This window comes from Marmota marmota, unplaced genomic scaffold (assembly GCF_001458135.2).
Source record: "Marmota marmota marmota unplaced genomic scaffold, marMar, whole genome shotgun sequence".
Taxonomy (NCBI): Eukaryota; Metazoa; Chordata; class Mammalia; order Rodentia; family Sciuridae; genus Marmota; species Marmota marmota.
The window spans coordinates 2269043-2286599 of NW_026000305.1; the positions used below are offsets into that span (position 1 = coordinate 2269043).

Here is a 17557-nt window from a genome sequence, read left to right on the forward strand (position 1 = left end):
GGGGGGATAGTAGAGGATAGGAAAGGTAGCAGAATACAATAGTTACTAATATGGCATTATATAAAAATGTGGATGTGTAACCGATGTGATTCTGCAATCTGTATTTGGGGTAAAAATGGGAGTTCATAACCCACTTGAATCTAATGTATGAAATATGATATGTCAAGAGCTTTGTAATGTTTTGAACAACCAATAAAAAAAAGAAAGGAAAAAAATAAAAATAAAAACTTTATAATTCGGTACATATGAAAAAAATAAATAATATACAAAGGAAAAGCAACAGTATTTAAGACTTCTACTTACATTTCAAGTATACATACTAAATGTTATTTTCTGCTCTACAGTTTTTAAGGATAACATTTAGTTTCATTTGAATAGAATATATGAACTATGCAATAAATAGATTATATTAATAATTTTTTCCTATGGCCATAAGTAATTGAATTCAAGCAATATGTTCTCCCTAATTATTATATGCCTACCATTTTTAATTTTGATACTATTCCTATAAAAACTAAAATGTATGCTAAATTTAAAATCTGCTATATATGTATATATGTATGTGCATACACATATCACAGTACTACATATGAAACATAAGAAACATCAAATTCTGAAGGCTCTAAATATACATAACAATTCCAGAACTATGAGAAACAATAAATTATCACTAAAAAGCAATAAATCTGGTATTCTTAGAATTTTTCAGGAAGATCTAATCAAATTCTCCATTTTCCCTACTTCAGTTTCAAATTTGATTCATATAATTTTAAAAATATTATTTTGGCTTTTCAAAATGGAAAATATCACATTTTAGAAACTCTCTTTACAAAAACTACTTTAACTTTGTGACTAAAATACCATGATTCCACACACTTAAGATTTTGAATATTTCATTCTCTATGGAAGAAAGCACTCAAATGATAAAAACAAATGTATTAAATATTTTATTCCATCATAGCAACTAATTATATTACTAGATTTTTGTCAATTTTGAGAAGACAACAAAACTAATTAAAAAGAAAGAAAAAATGATTTAGTACAAGATATTATTGGTTTTACAGCTCATAAAATATGCTAGAAAACAATATTATAAGAAAAATTAAAATAGATAAGTTTTCAGGAAAAAAAGTACTTTCTTACAAATAGAGGACTAAAATCTTAAAATGTGTCCAAAACATGAATCTCTAAAGTTGGACTAACTTATAGTTATTTATAAACACTGCTCTATTATATATGAATAGTTTAAAGTGACCACAGTTCTCTCTGGAAAATCTGAATTAAAGCTGCCATTCACTACATTAAAGCTCATGACATTAAATACACATTTTTGGCAAAACTTAAAATGTGTAAGATAATTTTAGCTTTAAGTTTTGTAATTATTGTTGCTATTCTCTCAGATTACTATTTCTGTTTTTAAGGTTCATGATTTAAGTTTAATGCATCTGTCATTTCTTATTTAGATTCCTCAGACTGAACAATTTTGAAATATACTGAGTGTATTTGTTCTGTATTTTAAGTCCATAGATGATAAAACTACTAAAGGTGTTGGTGTGCAGTTTGAAGTAAATCAAGATTTATTCTATAATTTTGTCACTAAAAGTAACATGTTGATAGACTTACCAGGCAATGAACTGATTTAAAAAAAAAATAAATCCTCAAAGATTCTTATTAAACCATTAAGTTCCAAGTTTTCAATTTTGCAAATATGTCAATGAAAATGACATAAGTGCATAAAAATAGGTTGGAAATATTCTAGAGCTTATATATCATTTATTAATTAGAATGAAAACAGACTGGACAACTATAGTATCTGATAATTTGAAATGCAGTGCATTATTCAAAATAAAAATCACAACCTAGTTCTAGAAAATACTTTCTTGAATGCATTCCTTATATTACCTATCAATTATGCACATAATATTTTGTTGAGTTGAACATTTAGTACAAGTAACTTCTAAAACAAAGTTTATGCCATTTTCACAATGAAAAATTCTAAAATATTTTCAAGTGCTCTAATCATTTGGCTATTAATTTTCCTCAAAATAATAGACCTCTAAAAACATAATAATTATTTCAAAGTTACCATAAGTGGTATATTTATTGCTTAATTTATGTTTTTATATGTGTTCCACATATGGGACAGTAGGACAAAATGTGTTAATGAAGATAAAATTTAAAATACCAGCAGGGGACAGTTATTTATGACTGTAATCCCAGATACTTGGAGGCTAATGCAGGAGGATCTCAAGATATTGGCCAGGCTCTGCAATTAGCAGACCTTGTCTCAAAGTTAAAAAAAAAAAAAGGTTGGGGTTTAGCTTGTGATAGAGAACCCTGGATTCAATTTCTAGCATGGAAAAAAAAAACTTAAAATATCTAAAATTCAAGGTTAACATTTTTATTTATTGTAAGGCACATGATTCAAGTCCTACAATGTTATTTCTCAAATCACCAATAAGGGGGTATTGTATTTACACCACAGAAATCTACTCTACTAGCATTAAATATAAAACAAAATAGTCAAGCACATTGTTTGCCAACACTGCACAGTTTGGTAATATTAAATGTTTGTCTATAACCTATCGGCACAATTTGATTAAATTGTATTTTAGCAAACTGTGTAATATAACACTGCTTTTTAAAGCTAAGTAAGCTTTTTAGTTTACCACTTTTAAGCTGCTTCTACAAAAATTATATGGAGCATATAATTGTATCTGTATATGATACAAATATACAGCATACTGATATACTACAGGGGTGGGGTTAAGCAATGTGCAAAGGATCTATATTTCACAATAGAGAAAAAGCAAAAATAGTCACATTTAAATTTCCAACGTGTGCCACTCTCAAGTAGATATCCAACAGAACTGAAAACATACTCACACAAATCTCATATGCAAATGTTTATAGCAGTATTATTCATAATAGCCAAAAATGGAAATAACCAAAATGTCCATCAACTGATGAATGGATAACCAAATATGGCATATCCATACAATGGAATATTACTTGGTAATAAAAAATAATGAAGTCCCATACATACTATGACATGAATGCCTTGAAAACATTATGCAGAGTGAAAAAAAGCCAGATATAAAAGGCCACACATTGTGAGATCCCACACATGAAATACGTTGAATAGAAAAACCTAAAAATTGAATTTATAATTGCCTGTGGGTGAATGGCATGGCAAGTAACTTCTAAAGGGTATAGAATTTCAGTTGTGGGTAATGAAAACATTGGGAAATTGATTGGGCAATGGCTATACAACTCTGAATATACTAAAAATTAATTTACAAACATTAAATGAGTGAATGGCATGGTGTGTGAATTAAGTATCTTAATAAAGTGGTTTTACTTTTTAATATTACTTTTTTCTTTTCTTTACTTTTAAAATCACTTTTTTTCTTTTATCCCTGAAATTGTTGAAGTTTGAGATCAAACTTTTTGTTTTATATAAAATTATATTCACTGCTAAGTAAAAAGACATTTAAATGCATTAAAGTGGCTCCCTGTTCCAGTGAAGTTTTTCATGAAGAAAATATTCACCCATAAATGTCTTATTAGAAAGATATGGTTATTCTCTTAATTTCAAAGTTACTTAGCACAAGTGGGAGATCCTAACCATCTGCTAAGATAAAGAATTTATGAAGTTTGGATTGAGCATAGATTAAACTCAGATGTACCTAAGATATTAAGAGAAGATAAATTTCCTACTGCTAAAATGCAGCTATTGATTAGGTTTCCTTACAGGAATACTTAGGGATTCCGGAACAAGACAAAGATCTAACTTAAGTCCTCAGCTCTAAGATATTTTGAAAATCTATATTTCAGAGAAAATGACTTCTTGATTAAGGTACTTGAAGGTAATTTTTTTTAACACAATGCCTTTTTTTTAATGTGGTGCTGAGAATTGAACAAGGGTCTTGCCCTTGCTAGGTGAGCACTCTACCGCTGAGTCACAATCCCAGCCCCACTTGAAGGTAATTTAATCTCTGATTTTTGAAAGATAACAACAGCCAACAGAAACTGAGTGGTAGTGAAAAGTAATCAAAAATTAAGGAACAGATTAAGAGAAAAGAAAATGGTGAAATAGAGGAAGAATTATAAAAAAATCAAGGATAAGAATGGAGGGATAATGAGTGATGTAGGAAAATATTTATTTTATGTGTATTTGTAGATACATTTTCTACAACATAAAGGAATTTAGTTTTAAATGAATATTTTAAATATTTTTTTTTCTTTTCTACCGATTAAGAATTAATCCTCAGGGCTGGGGATGTAGCTCAAGGGGTAGCACGCTCACCTGGCATGCATGGGGCGCTGGGTTCGATCCTAAGCACCACATAAAAATAAAATAAAGATGTTGTGTCCACCAAAAACTAAAAAATAAATATTAAAAAGTCTCTCTCTTTAAAAAAAATTAATCTTCAGCCTAAACTCCCTCTAAAATTATCCTGCAGTTGTTTCAGTAGCATTAGAGCTATATAATGTTCTCGTTAATTTTCAGTCTAATTATATTAGACTAGAAGCAAAGAAGTCCTTGCATTTGACGTATGTGGTAATTGTCAAGATAAATATTTGAATCTAACATATTTCAGAAATGTTTAAAAAAAACTTTTGCAGAATCAAATCAGAAGATAATGCAAGGTATGACTATTTACAATACATGATATCTAAATTTTATGTCACTTTAAGACCAATTTAATGAATAAGAAACTACCAACTTTTGCCATATTCTTTTATAAATGATAACCATAGTTATTATAATGTTAAGATGTAAATATGAGTTGCTATAGTAAACTACATCTGTTTAAGAATATATAATAACATTTGCACAATTTTTAATGATGTAAATCAGTCCCTTAAAAACAATGTAAATATTCACCATCAAAAGTGCTTACAGAGGAATGTTAACATTCTAGACTTTAAAATCATATTTATTACAAATTAAACAAATCTAGTTTGTTTTGAAATCACTGACACACATATAATATGCAATTACTATATTCATACATACATGCACTGTATATGGTAATTCTCTTCCCAGTTAATCTTTCTGGCATTTTTAAATAGAACAAAAACCTTCCTCAGAAAAGTAAAAAGTCTTTATCTAATCTTTATTACTTGTAGCATAATTTCTTCAAATTTTATAAAAATCCACTGTTTTTTCAAGCTTCAAAGATAACATCATGAGATTTTTATTATCACTATTTTTTTTCTGGCAAACCTATCACTTCAAATGAGAACAAAATATTTCTATCCTCTTTCCTCACATGGAAAGTTTTAAGGATCTCAGAAAGAAGTCTGAATAAATGTGCTAAATAGTTTTGCATAAATCATACACACACATACTTAGTCAAATGGAATACACACAAAGAGAACTATAGAACACAATCTGAGTGATTCAATTTTCAAGTATTTAAAAAATATATACAACAGTTCTTAAAATAATATGCATAAATTCCTATGCAAAATCGCATTGACAAGTCCACTGCTTGCTGTGTTACAAAGAAAGCAATAGTGGGAAAAAAAAGTTACTTCCAATTTTGAAATATATATTTTTACCATTAAAAATTTGTATCAGTATCCTTATGTACCTTCCCAAGCTGTTCCTATTCTGATATTAAAACATGCACTATAGCACTTTATTTTGGATATAAAATTTCACTGAGTAAACTGAAAACATTAAAAAAACTCAAAAAAATCTGAACACACCTTTGAAAAAAATTAAATTTTCAAAAGTTTCCCCCATGAATTTTATTGAACATATCCTCCTTCCCAGAAAATCTTTCCAAGTTATATAAATCAATCTCCTGAGTAATGAAAGAAGACTTTGTTTCACTTACAAGATATCATTAAGTAGTCTTCAGAAGTGCTTTTGACATCATCGTCATCATCTTCATCTTCATCATCATCATCATCTTCAGTTTTTATAGTAACTGTAGAACCAGGAACACCACCAGCTGCTTGAATCACAGTTTCTGTATCTGAATTTGTTACAAGAACCTCCTCTGATACCATTGTGGGAGAGTCAACTCCTGAAACACAATCTTGGACCACATGTTCTAAGTGTCCATCAGGACCAGTAACAAGGTCAGCCACAAAAACTTGCTCAGGTACCCTAACGGTTTCTGTAATTAATTCAGAAGTCAAGATATGATCCCCTTCATCTTCCTCTAAATCTTCTTCAATGGCAACATCAGCTTCAAGTACAGCTTCAGGAACAATCACACCTTCTGTTACTACATCAGTCTCTGTGATGATATCAGGCCCATGGACAACTTCAGCAGCAAGGCCATGATCAAGAGTTATCCCATCATCTGTGACAACATCAGAAACTAATACAGCTTCAGGAACTGAAACAACAATATGGTCTCCATCGATATGTGCAGTACCAGCCATTCCAGCCACTATAATACAAACAATTATCCAAAAAAAGGTAAAGTTATTTTATTAATTAAAAGTACTGTATTTAATATATCAAATGCTATAAAATATTACTTATTAATATCCTTGCTAAATATATCATTTTTTAAAAATCACTGACAATTTAATTATAATAAAAATATCACTAACTAGGAATTGGAGTAGAAGTAGGTAAAAAAAAGTTAGTAAAATCTAAATAAATATCTAAAAAATAAAATACCTTATTTTTAAATAAAACATAAAAGTCATAATGGCACACCATTATATTCCAATGAAACAGATAAAAAACAGTGATAAAACTAAAGGCTGGTGAAGATGTAGAGAAACTCAATGTCTCATATGTTATTGGTAGAAATGTAAAATGGTAACAGCAACTCTGGAAAATAGTTGGATAGTTTCATACAAAAGTAAACATGCACTTACCATACACACCAACAACTGCATTCTAGGGCATTTTCCCCCAGAAAACTTTAAAAAACATAGGCTTGTTCAATAATTGTACATAAAAATTAACAACTTATAGTAGCTATTACTGATAGTAACAAAAAACTGGAAATAACCCAATCATCATTTATCAGGTAAACGACTGATTAAACCAATCTGGCATACCCTTTCTGCATAATGCTACTCAACAATAAAATGGTGCAAACTATAATACATTCTACAACCTGAATGATTTTCCAGAAAATGATTCTGAGTGAAAAAAGCCATCATGGGCTAGGGTTGTGGCTCAGCAGTACAGTGCTTGCCTAGCACATGTGAGGCACTGGGCTCCATTCTCAGCACCACATAAAAATAAATAATGTTATTGTGTTCATTTACAACTAAATTTTTTTTAAAAAATCATTGAAATTGCCATATATAAGGTATAAATGAAATAACTGGAATAATTGGTATAACTGTCTCAAGTTAATAAAACTTTAGGGATGAAGAACAGATTAATAGTTGCCATATGTGGTATATGTGTGTGAACAGAACAAGAATAGCATATATATGGTGATGGAACAGTTCTGCATATTCACCATGGTGGTGTTTACAATATCCTATATACGAACTAAAACTGCATAGATACCACACACACACATTCATGTAAAAATGGTGAAAAATGAATGAAGTCTGAAGTAATGTACCAATGTTAATTTTCTACTTGTGATATACTACTACGGTTATATAAGATGCCAACATTAGAGAAAGATGAGTAAACGGAACATAAAAATAATATGTACTAATTTTCCCTAATTCCTGAGAGTGTATATTTGTTTTCTGAAAATAAAGACATGAACAAAAATGTTACTATGTTCAAAAAAGTTAACAAATACATTACGAAATATGTATTATAAACATGACAGTCCCTGAACTATGTCTGAAGTGGGAGGCATTATTCAACACCTGATTTAGGGGATCAAAACTAAGCATTTTAGACTAAGTTTTGGTTTGATACTAGTAAATCTACAACAGGATCAAAACATAAATATTCTTCATGAGCAGCAGGGTAAATACCAACTCCACTTGCCTTGTAAATATTGTATAAATGTAAACTCTCTCCATGAGGAATCATTACATTCTGCCCCTTAGAGGTAGTACAGTAAACAAGATTGTTTGTTGATCTGGTTATAATGCAATTATGTATATATGATTATAATGAAATTTTGTACTGAAATATTTTTTTCTACCTAATGATCACTTTGTATAAACTATGAGAGAATGCTATTTGCTGTACAATGTTCACTCTTTTTAATCAATCCACTATGGAATTTAGTTAACAAGAATGGAGAACAGTTGACACCATGGATAACTCAGCCCATCAAATAATAAAGTAAAAGAATGTTGAGTTCTTGGGAGCATCTTTTTTATTCTCTTGAATACATGTCAGTACTCTCAAACTCTCACCTAAACCACCAAATTACCTCAAAAGAACACACCATGATCCTGCAAATCTGGTAGACAAAGGGAGTTTATATAAAACAAATAATTTTATTCACTTATTATTCCACTACATGTTTCAGATACAGGGAGGGAGAGAAGTTTCAAATTTAGCATTCAGTCTGGAAATGGCTTTTTGCAAGAAAAAAAATAATATTAAATACACAAAATTCACAGTACTGTAAATCTTACATAGATAATAAAATTACTATTTCATAAAAATCATTTTACAAACCAAAGATTTAAAATGTAGGAAATGTCACTTATTTTAGAGCGTTGCTAGAGGTTAGTTTTCCTGAGAGTACATACAAAGAAGCACAGAATAATGCTCAAGCTGACCTGGGTTCTGATTAACTTCACTGGGTAGATTCTAAGGAGATATAATAAACGCCTTTTATTTAATCTTGTTGTTGTTATTTTGGATTGAACCCAAGGACACTTTACCACTTAGCTACATACCCAGCCCTTTTTATTTTTTGAGACATGGTACTGCTAAGTTGCTCAGGCTGGCTTTGAACTTGTGATTCTCCTGCCTCAGCCTTCGGAGTGGCTGGGATTAAGTTCATCAAGCTTCTAGTGGGAACTTACAGGTAAAAATAAATCAGATCTTAAACAAACTAAATCTAAATATGCTTTTTTACCTGAACCAAATGATCTGAACGATCTTAGACCAAGAATTGATAAGTCCATCACAGGATTCTAGCATATTACTCAGATAAAGATGTCTCCTATTAAATTTTGCTCTTCCCTCTTTTCAGTTATCTGTTAGATTTCACTGTATACCTAAATAAAGTCATTTATTAAGCTATACACTAGATATATTCATTACTGACAATGAGCAAAGCAACCAGATAATATTTTATATATTTTTTCATTTAATTCTCAGAGCAAGAGAATAATGTGGGTATTATTATCCTCATATTAAATATGGAGAATCTACAGTTTAGAGAGGTTAAGTATGCTTGCCCAAGGTTCAGTGTAGTAACTGAACTTATTGTGTAACTCCAGACTAGTTATTTTTTTTTATTTAACTAGGAAGATAAAGCTTATTTACTTAATGTAGAAACCGTTTTAAAAGAAATTTATAGGATTAACCAAGTTGGGCACTACTGAAGAATAGTTTGAGGGAAAAAGTAAAAAAGACCTATCACCTAAAAACTAATTTAAATTTTAAAACCCTTAGTAACAGCACTAACTGACATGAAGAATTTACCTTACTAATAAGGAAAATATAAATGATAAGAAAAAACAAGTGTGAAATGAATGCCATAACCAAGCAAGATCTGACTTACAGTATTTTCCATTTTACTCAAGTTACTTAATTTAAATGTGAATATCTGGGGCTGGGGTTGTGGCTCAGTGGTAGAGCGCTTGCCTAGCATATGTGAGGCCCTGGGTTTGATCCTCAGCACCATATATGAATAAACAAAGTTAAAAATCCATTGGCAACTAAAAAAAATATTAAAAAAATAAATAAATGTGAATATTTGGAGTTTTACCAGCATGATGGAATAAAATTTGGTATTTGTTGGATCTGCTTTATACTACTGTCTAAGGCTATTTTTCTCTTTAACTTCCAAAGCAATATAGACATTTTGCAATATCAAAATGTTAAAACAGGGGATGGGTTGTAGCTCAGTGGTAGAGCACTTGCCTAGCACATGTGAGGCCCTGGGTTAGATCCTCAGCACCACATAAAAATAAATTAAAAAATAAAGGTATTGACAACTACAACTAAAAAGTAAATATTTTTTTAAAATCTTAAAACAATTATTAAACTGACATACCATAAAAATATATCCCAATGTCTAAAATTTTAAACCTCAACTACCTTTCAAAAAATTGGTCTAACAATTCTAGATTAATGGTTCAGATTTTCTCTACAGTAGTCATTCCATACTCCCAACCAAGAACGTTATAGAATTTAGAGTTCTTGACATGTAGTATATTTATTTGGCTAGTTCTACCTATATATGCCAAATTTAATGTTTCACAAATATCACTAAATTCATTGGGTTGCAAATATCAAAGTTTTGATGCTATCAGAAATTCAAAGTGAATATGTCTAATTCCAAACACAATGTTAGAATTTAGAAAATTTAACAGATTGGTAAACTAAAGCACAGGGGGCTGCTTTAGAAAAAAAATATATAAATTAATAGAATCAAAATTTCCAAAATTCTTCCTAACAAAATTCTCTCTATGAGTATACCCGTTTGACACCTTTCCATTTCATAAAATAACATACACCTATGTATGAAATTGTGGTCACAACTGTATATCAAAAACAGAAGAGTTCTTGCCTTCTAAGAGCTTAGAATCTATTTTCCAAGCAAATATGTATGCTTTCATTTTAGATCAATATCATCCCTAACCATATATTAGTGGGCTCTACCAATATTAGTTATTATTGATTTAATTAGGAATTAAGAAAAAATATAAAACAATTATATATTATATTATTTATTATATAATTATTATAACAAAATGTAAAAATAATTTAGTTGGCATTGATTTTTACACCTAAATTTAATGAATATAAAAAATGGAATTATAAAAGAACACATTCTTTCATAAAATCAATAACCAAAAATACAATTACAGAGTGAAATCACAGAGTATAACAGTAGTAGAAAGTAGTAGCTTCATACTTTTTTCTGCAATAAATAAGCTTAATTTCTCTTTTAAATTCATTTTAGAAGGAGCTTCAAATTATACTTTGAAAATTCTAATTAAAAACTTTAGTTCTCAAAATTTTCCATTTTATTACTCTTAAAGTAACAAGGGGCCATAAAAGAAAACTTTCTTTTCTAGGCCATAACATTTATGTGACTATGACTGTGTGTAAATATATGTATGTATGTGTATTCACCCCAGTTCAAATGAAAGGGATACAAAGATGTGTTCACTCTGTGGTTTCAAGTATGCCTTGGCACACTGCCACATGCCTCCAAGGGCACACATCTAAGATGCAAAGCTTTAGGTCTAACAAAACATTGTTCTAATGCACTAAAAGTGTTTCAACAACATAAATTTCTGTCAACAGATGAATGGATATACAAAATGTTGTTTTCCTATACTATGAAATACAATTTGAGAATACAAATGAATGAAGTACTAAAACATGCTACAACATGAATGACACTTGAAGTTATTTTAAGTAAAAGAAAGCCAGACAAAAAGGCCCTATGTTGTATGATTTCATTTATATGAAATATTCAGAATAGGAAAATTCATAGATTAGTGAATGCCTAGTAGTGGTGAAGAGAGAGAAGATGGGGAATAACTGCTGGTGAGTATGAGGGGTTTTAATTTGTTTTTTAGGTAACACAATATTCTAAAATTACTCCAAGGTAATGGTTGCACAATTCTCTGAATATACTAAAAACCACTGAACTGCAAATCTTAAGAGAGGTGAGTAGTATGGTATATGAATCATATCTCAATAAAAATAAAGAAGGAAAAACATGTATAAAATATTAAATAGCATGTTTTATTTCCCTAGCAACTAAAGTAAAATAAAGTATTAATGAAATAATGGATTAATTATACTTCAAGGCACTGAGGATGAACAATGGAAAAGAAAATTAAGAGGAACACCAAGTAAGTATTCACCAGCATCAATCAGATGATTTTCATTCTTTGGAAGGAAACACATTCTACTTGCTAAAAGGAACATCTTCAAGAGTGAAGGGGGTCATGGCAATTTCACAACTGTTACAGATGAGGTTATGTTTTGTATTAAACAGGAAAAATACTATATTAACTTCCATTTTTAAAATATCAATTTTAAATAGTAAAAAAGTAGAGTTGACATTTCAACCAAAAGTTGCTTATATTGAAATTAAAGTATTCCAGTGTGCTGAAAACTATCACCTTTTGAGCCAAGAATTCATAAGGCCACATATAATCTCTTATTTTTTAGCCATGTTGTATTTCTTGTAGAATTTATTTTGTACATGTTTCCATGCCAAATAATTTCTAACTCAACACAATTCATTTATCTTTTAGGAGAATAAGTTCATGACTCCTTTCTATATCATCAATTAACTACACAGGCATTCCAATCCTTACCATATTCAAACTTAATGTATCCAAGTTTACTCAGGCTTACAGAAGTGTCAAAGAATCATAGAACTAGAGAGTATCTTAATGTTCTTTAGTCTAACCCACTCTTAAAAGTGAATTCAGTTATTTAGCCAAGTTCACACACCTAATAAACAGAACCTCCATGTCTAGAATCCACTCATTACTCTGGGCTTTTCAATATGGAACCAAATGACATATTCAATGACATTTTCCAAAAATAGTAGTATCATTTTCTTAATTAAGCCAAGTATCATGGGTTCCAGTTCTCTATCAGTAATTTCAGTTTTAAAAACTCTATCACATGTTTTCTGTTTACCTATTATCCTGATTTACCATTTGTCTTTTCTGCTTTTACTCAGATCTTGAGTTTTTATGATTACTTTCCTGCTTTTTTATTTCAGATATTTCTATCTTCTCTGTAATTCAGACCAACCCTGCCTGAATTCAATTTTTTTTGTTGACTATCAATAGAGTTTTAGCATCTCTATCAAAATGACTACTTTTTAGGGGTTACTAAAACACTTAACCACAAAAGTAGGGAGTTTTTTTCTTTAAAAAGAAAAATGTGGGGCTGGGGATGTGGCTCAAGCGGTAGCACGCTCGCCTGGCATGCGTGCGGCCCAGGTTCGATCCTCAGCACCACATACAAACAAAGATGTTGTGTCCACCGAAAACTAAAAAATAAATATTAAAATTTTATCTCTCTCTCTCTCATCTCTCACTCTAAAAAAAAAGAAAAGAAAAATGTGGGGCTGGGGTGGGGGCTCAGTGGTAGGTTGCTTGCCTGGCACATGTGAGGTACCGAGTTTGATCCTCAGCATCACATAAAAATAAATAAATAAAATAAAGATATTGTGTCAATATACAACTAAGAAATATTTTAAAAAAAGAAAAATGTATGCTATTAATAACAACTTTCTAAGGAAAAAGCATCAGAATAAAATTAATTACCAAGTCCATGATTTTTATCTCTATCACTTTATAAGCATCTAACTACTTTGAATTGAAGAAAATACTTCCTTTTCCAGCTTTATTAACAATAAAACTTAAAATATGTTAGAAAACCAATTTAAAATTTCCTACATGTGGGAATTTTTATATTCACACATATACACACATATATTCATAATATGACATAATTATGTACTTACTAATGTTCAACCTAAGCTTTTCATTTCCAGTAACATATTATCTCTATATTCCAAGTTTCCTTACTTCAATCCTCCCACAAATTATAAGAATGATTTAAATATACCACTGATACATAGCTTATTTAAAGCCAATAAGCTCTATAATTTTATATTCCTAGTAAGAGAATAATTTTTCATTGTTAATTCATCCCTTCTTTAATTTCTTTTTTGGTATTTAGTATGTTCTTACTTTTAAAAAATATAAAAATACAACAAAGAAAATGCTTTACCAAAATCCTGCATAATCATGGTATGGGCCATTCTAGAGTCTGATGTATGCAATCCAAGACTTCCACCACCTGAATCCATACTTAGCAAAGTTCACTCAAAAATATCTGTAAAAGAAATGGTTTTAAAAATAGTTTAAATACATTTAGCCCAAGTCAGTTGTTCTGACAAAAAAAAAAAAAAAGGCAATTGAAAATATGCTTCTCAACCAGGTGTGCAAAGCTTATTACAAAACAAACAAAAATCCTCAAAACCTGATTAGATGGTTTACGTGATGACCATAATTAAAAGAAGGGGTAGGTAGTGAAGTAAACCAAAGATTATGGAGAATTAGGACAGTAAAGGTGATGAGGCAGACAGAAGTGATAGAAGCAACCAAAAGAACAAAACTGCAGCACTGAGATTAAGGTTAAAATATAGGTTATAAAAGAAGAAAAAGAACAAGATGAAAACGGACAATAGTTGGGATATTTATACATTACTAGAGGACTCAGATGTCTAGTATTAGTGAATTTCATCCAGTAGCTCTCATCCATTTCTTCCAGACCCAGATCAGCCCTGGAGCGGAGCTCTGCAGATTGTATTCACCTCTGGCTCCTGGGGTTCTACTTATAATGTAAATGTTTTATCCCAGTTTCCCTGGAGTTCTTTGAACCAGTAAGGACTTCTGGCCTCACTCTACTACATTCTCTTGTCTCACAGTTTTGAGGACTCATGAAACATGACTGCTTCCTAAATATGGTAAAGATAAGATCAATCACATACAAACATTTAGCAAAGCGTTTCAGCATATCATTTGTAATTATACAACTGATTTTTTTCAGTAATGATTAATAAAATAATGCTAGCCACATGGCGGTTTTGAAACCAAGGCTCAACTTATTTCATTTCAAATAATTTATCATATATTTAAGAATATCAGATGGTAAGAAACAGAAAGCCAAATGCCATCACTCAACCTAATTCTTATAATTACTTATGTGAATTTCCCTTTCAAATGTAAGATCCTAAGTAAAACAAACAAAAAAGTATCAATTTCATAAGGAATTTATCACATTTTCATTTAGAAGTATTTACTACTTTGGGATATACTTCACAAAAGATGAGGTTATGGAAAATCAAAGTTTTACGAAGTTGTCCTGTAAAACAAAATCTTTTCTTAGATGCTCAGAGATTGCTAAGTTGTCTTTTTTTTTTCCTTTGCTTTAAGGCTCTAGAGATACAAAAGAGGCAGAAGAACCTCTCTGGGTAACTCCTTAGCAACATTTGAGTTATATACAATGTATATATAAATATGCTACAGCAATGAGTGACATTTCTATTTATCAAAGGATTCAGATAAAATCACTTTGTCTATACCTGAACAAAATTACCTAATTTTAGAAATTCTTAGCTTTTTAAAATTCTTTTTTCAAACATCAAGTCATTTTCAACCTTTCTGCTAAGCAAAATGAGGTCAAGAGGCCAAGAGAGTTCTGAATAAATTATCTGTATGTTCATAAAATAAATTAAAATGCAATAAGGACTTGTTTTTAACATTTAAAACAATGTACTATTTGGTTTTTAATTTGATTAATTGCTCTCTTTATACATAACTAACAAAACAATTATAAATGCCTTAAATTTTAGTTTAATTGTTAAATAAAATATTAAATAATTTGTTAATCACCTTTATACGATTGCCTTGAAGAAACTGTAGATTTTCTTATCACATTGTAAAGTAAAATCTGCAGCAATTTCTCTTTATTTTTCCTTCTGAACTATGTTATTTTCTTTGGGAAAATGTTCTTTTTACCTATTGTAAAGATATATTCAAAATTAGATATTTCAAAACATTTTAAACCAAAACCCTTACACAACTTAGGAATGTTTTTCTTTACACTTCAACTTTCAGGATGAGGTTGGGAAGAGCTCATATGCTCAAATCTGTGTTTATCCAAAAAGCAATCAAAGAGATGCCAACAGAAATAACTATCTACTGCAACATGTGCATTGTTATTACACTTAGAATTTGATTAAATTGATTAAACACTTGATTAAACCAATATCTTCTCCAAAATGTATTTTAAAAACCACTAGGAACACATTATTTTGAAAAGAGAACCAAGAGCAAGGTTTATCCTTGTAAATCCATACAAAAATATCCACCCTAGTACTCAATTGAAGTGTAAAAATTACAACACATAATTCAACTACTATGAGAAGTATCACACTGCATGAATACCAAATAAATTAGTACACCATTTTCCCATATAGGAAGTTTCAATTAGATCAATAATAAATGAAGCAAGAGAACAGCAGTTTGTTAAGCATTCAATAACCAGTAGATAGCTAGATTTCTCAGTCTTCTCTAGAGTGTATCTCAAAATTCTCACAGTATGGAGGTAACACCAAGTATGCTTCAAGTAAATATCTTTCCATCAATGCATGAGGAACGAAAATAGAATTTTACTCCCATATGTCTCCTCTAAACATAGCTCATTCAGGACCAAGCTTCTCAGTGTTGTCAATAGGGTGAAGCACAGAAGAGAAATGATAAGGCAGCAGAGCAAGAGAATGCGAAAGTAGTATTTGCAGATAGGAGACAAAGGAACCCTGGCAAGTAGCAGTATTGCAGCTTTGCACGCAGCCCTCTTCCCGCATAAGTCTCCCTTTCCCACGACCATGCCAAGTTTCAATCATTTCAAGCAGAACGCATACACGTGCCCTTTCGGATATTACCCATCGGTCTTGATCTTAAACCGAAGGGGAGAACCTTCGTACTGGAAATGAAGAGACCGACAAGACAAGAATATCTTTTCCTCCCCTCCTCCTCCTTCTCACTTGGCGCAGCGGTCGCCACCGACACTACCCACGCCGTGCTGCCCAGCTCCTCAGCCTCCTCCCGCTCCCTCTGCCCTGCTACGTGGGAGACGGCTGGGAACCAAAATGGTGGTGTTTTAGTGGAGGCGACAGTTGCCGCACACAGCACCCCCCTCACAGGCTGTGAAGGTTCTCTACTCCCAATTCCCTAAAATGCCCGATTGAGTGCCACTTCCTCTCAAATGCTGCTATCCCTCACGCATTCCAAAGGTCACCAGCAGCCTGGGCAGGGGACAGAAGCGACACTGTGGGTGGGGGGGGGCGCGACTGAAAGGAACATGGTGGGGGGTCGTTGAGAGAAAATGTCAAGGGGACGACGCATTCTTCACTTCATCGTTTTGTTTTCCGCCATTTTCCCGTCACCCTAAACCACCGACGGCCTCAACGACGGCTTTAGTTCTCTGAGGCTCTGGCCTAGGGTAAGAAGAGATTGGCTGTGTGTTTATATGTGTGTCGTGGGGTTGGGGGGGACCCCTGCTTTCTTCAAATTCTCCAGCCCCTGCCTGCCGCTGAGGAGAAGACTGTTCGCCTGAGGGTGAGGAAAGCCTAGGGACTAGACGCCACTTCCATTGTTCCCTTCTCCCTACACTGTATACTGGGTGTGAGCTTCTCCTCCCCTCACACAAGAGGCACTGAACACTGCGGACCCGAGTCCCTCTAGTTTCTCCTCAGTAGTCTCCTTACCTGCGGCTGCCGCCACCGCCAACGCTGCCGCCACCGCCAACGCTGCCGCCGCCGCCGCCGCCAGTCGAACTAGGACCGTGATGTAGATTGCTGCGGGGGGCGGCAGCTGTCGGATCCGTAAGTTCCTCACTTAAGGTTTCCGAGGTTCC

The 17557-nt window shown here is 31.9% G+C and overlaps 1 protein-coding gene across 5 annotated transcripts in view; it reads right to left on the reverse strand.

Moving 5' to 3' along the window:
- Window positions 1-17557, reverse strand: part of Znf711 (zinc finger protein 711) — a 26951-nt gene extending 9394 nt beyond the window's left edge. Inside the window, exons 1-5 of one of the 5 annotated variants that reach the window (XM_048797292.1) lie at window positions 17409-17557; window positions 15532-15657; window positions 14345-14594; window positions 13865-13969; window positions 5853-6416 (exon numbers count right to left, since the gene is read on the reverse strand). In XM_048797292.1, the coding sequence (XP_048653249.1) occupies window positions 5853-6416; window positions 13865-13943 (643 nt within the window). In that variant the 5' untranslated portion in view covers window positions 13944-13969; window positions 14345-14594; window positions 15532-15657; window positions 17409-17557. Of the gene's footprint in view, window positions 1-5852; window positions 6417-13864; window positions 13970-14339; window positions 14595-15531; window positions 15658-17408 lie in introns of all 5 variants that reach the window. The other 4 variants (XM_048797295.1, XM_048797294.1, XM_048797293.1 and 1 more) reach the window with 4 other exon arrangements.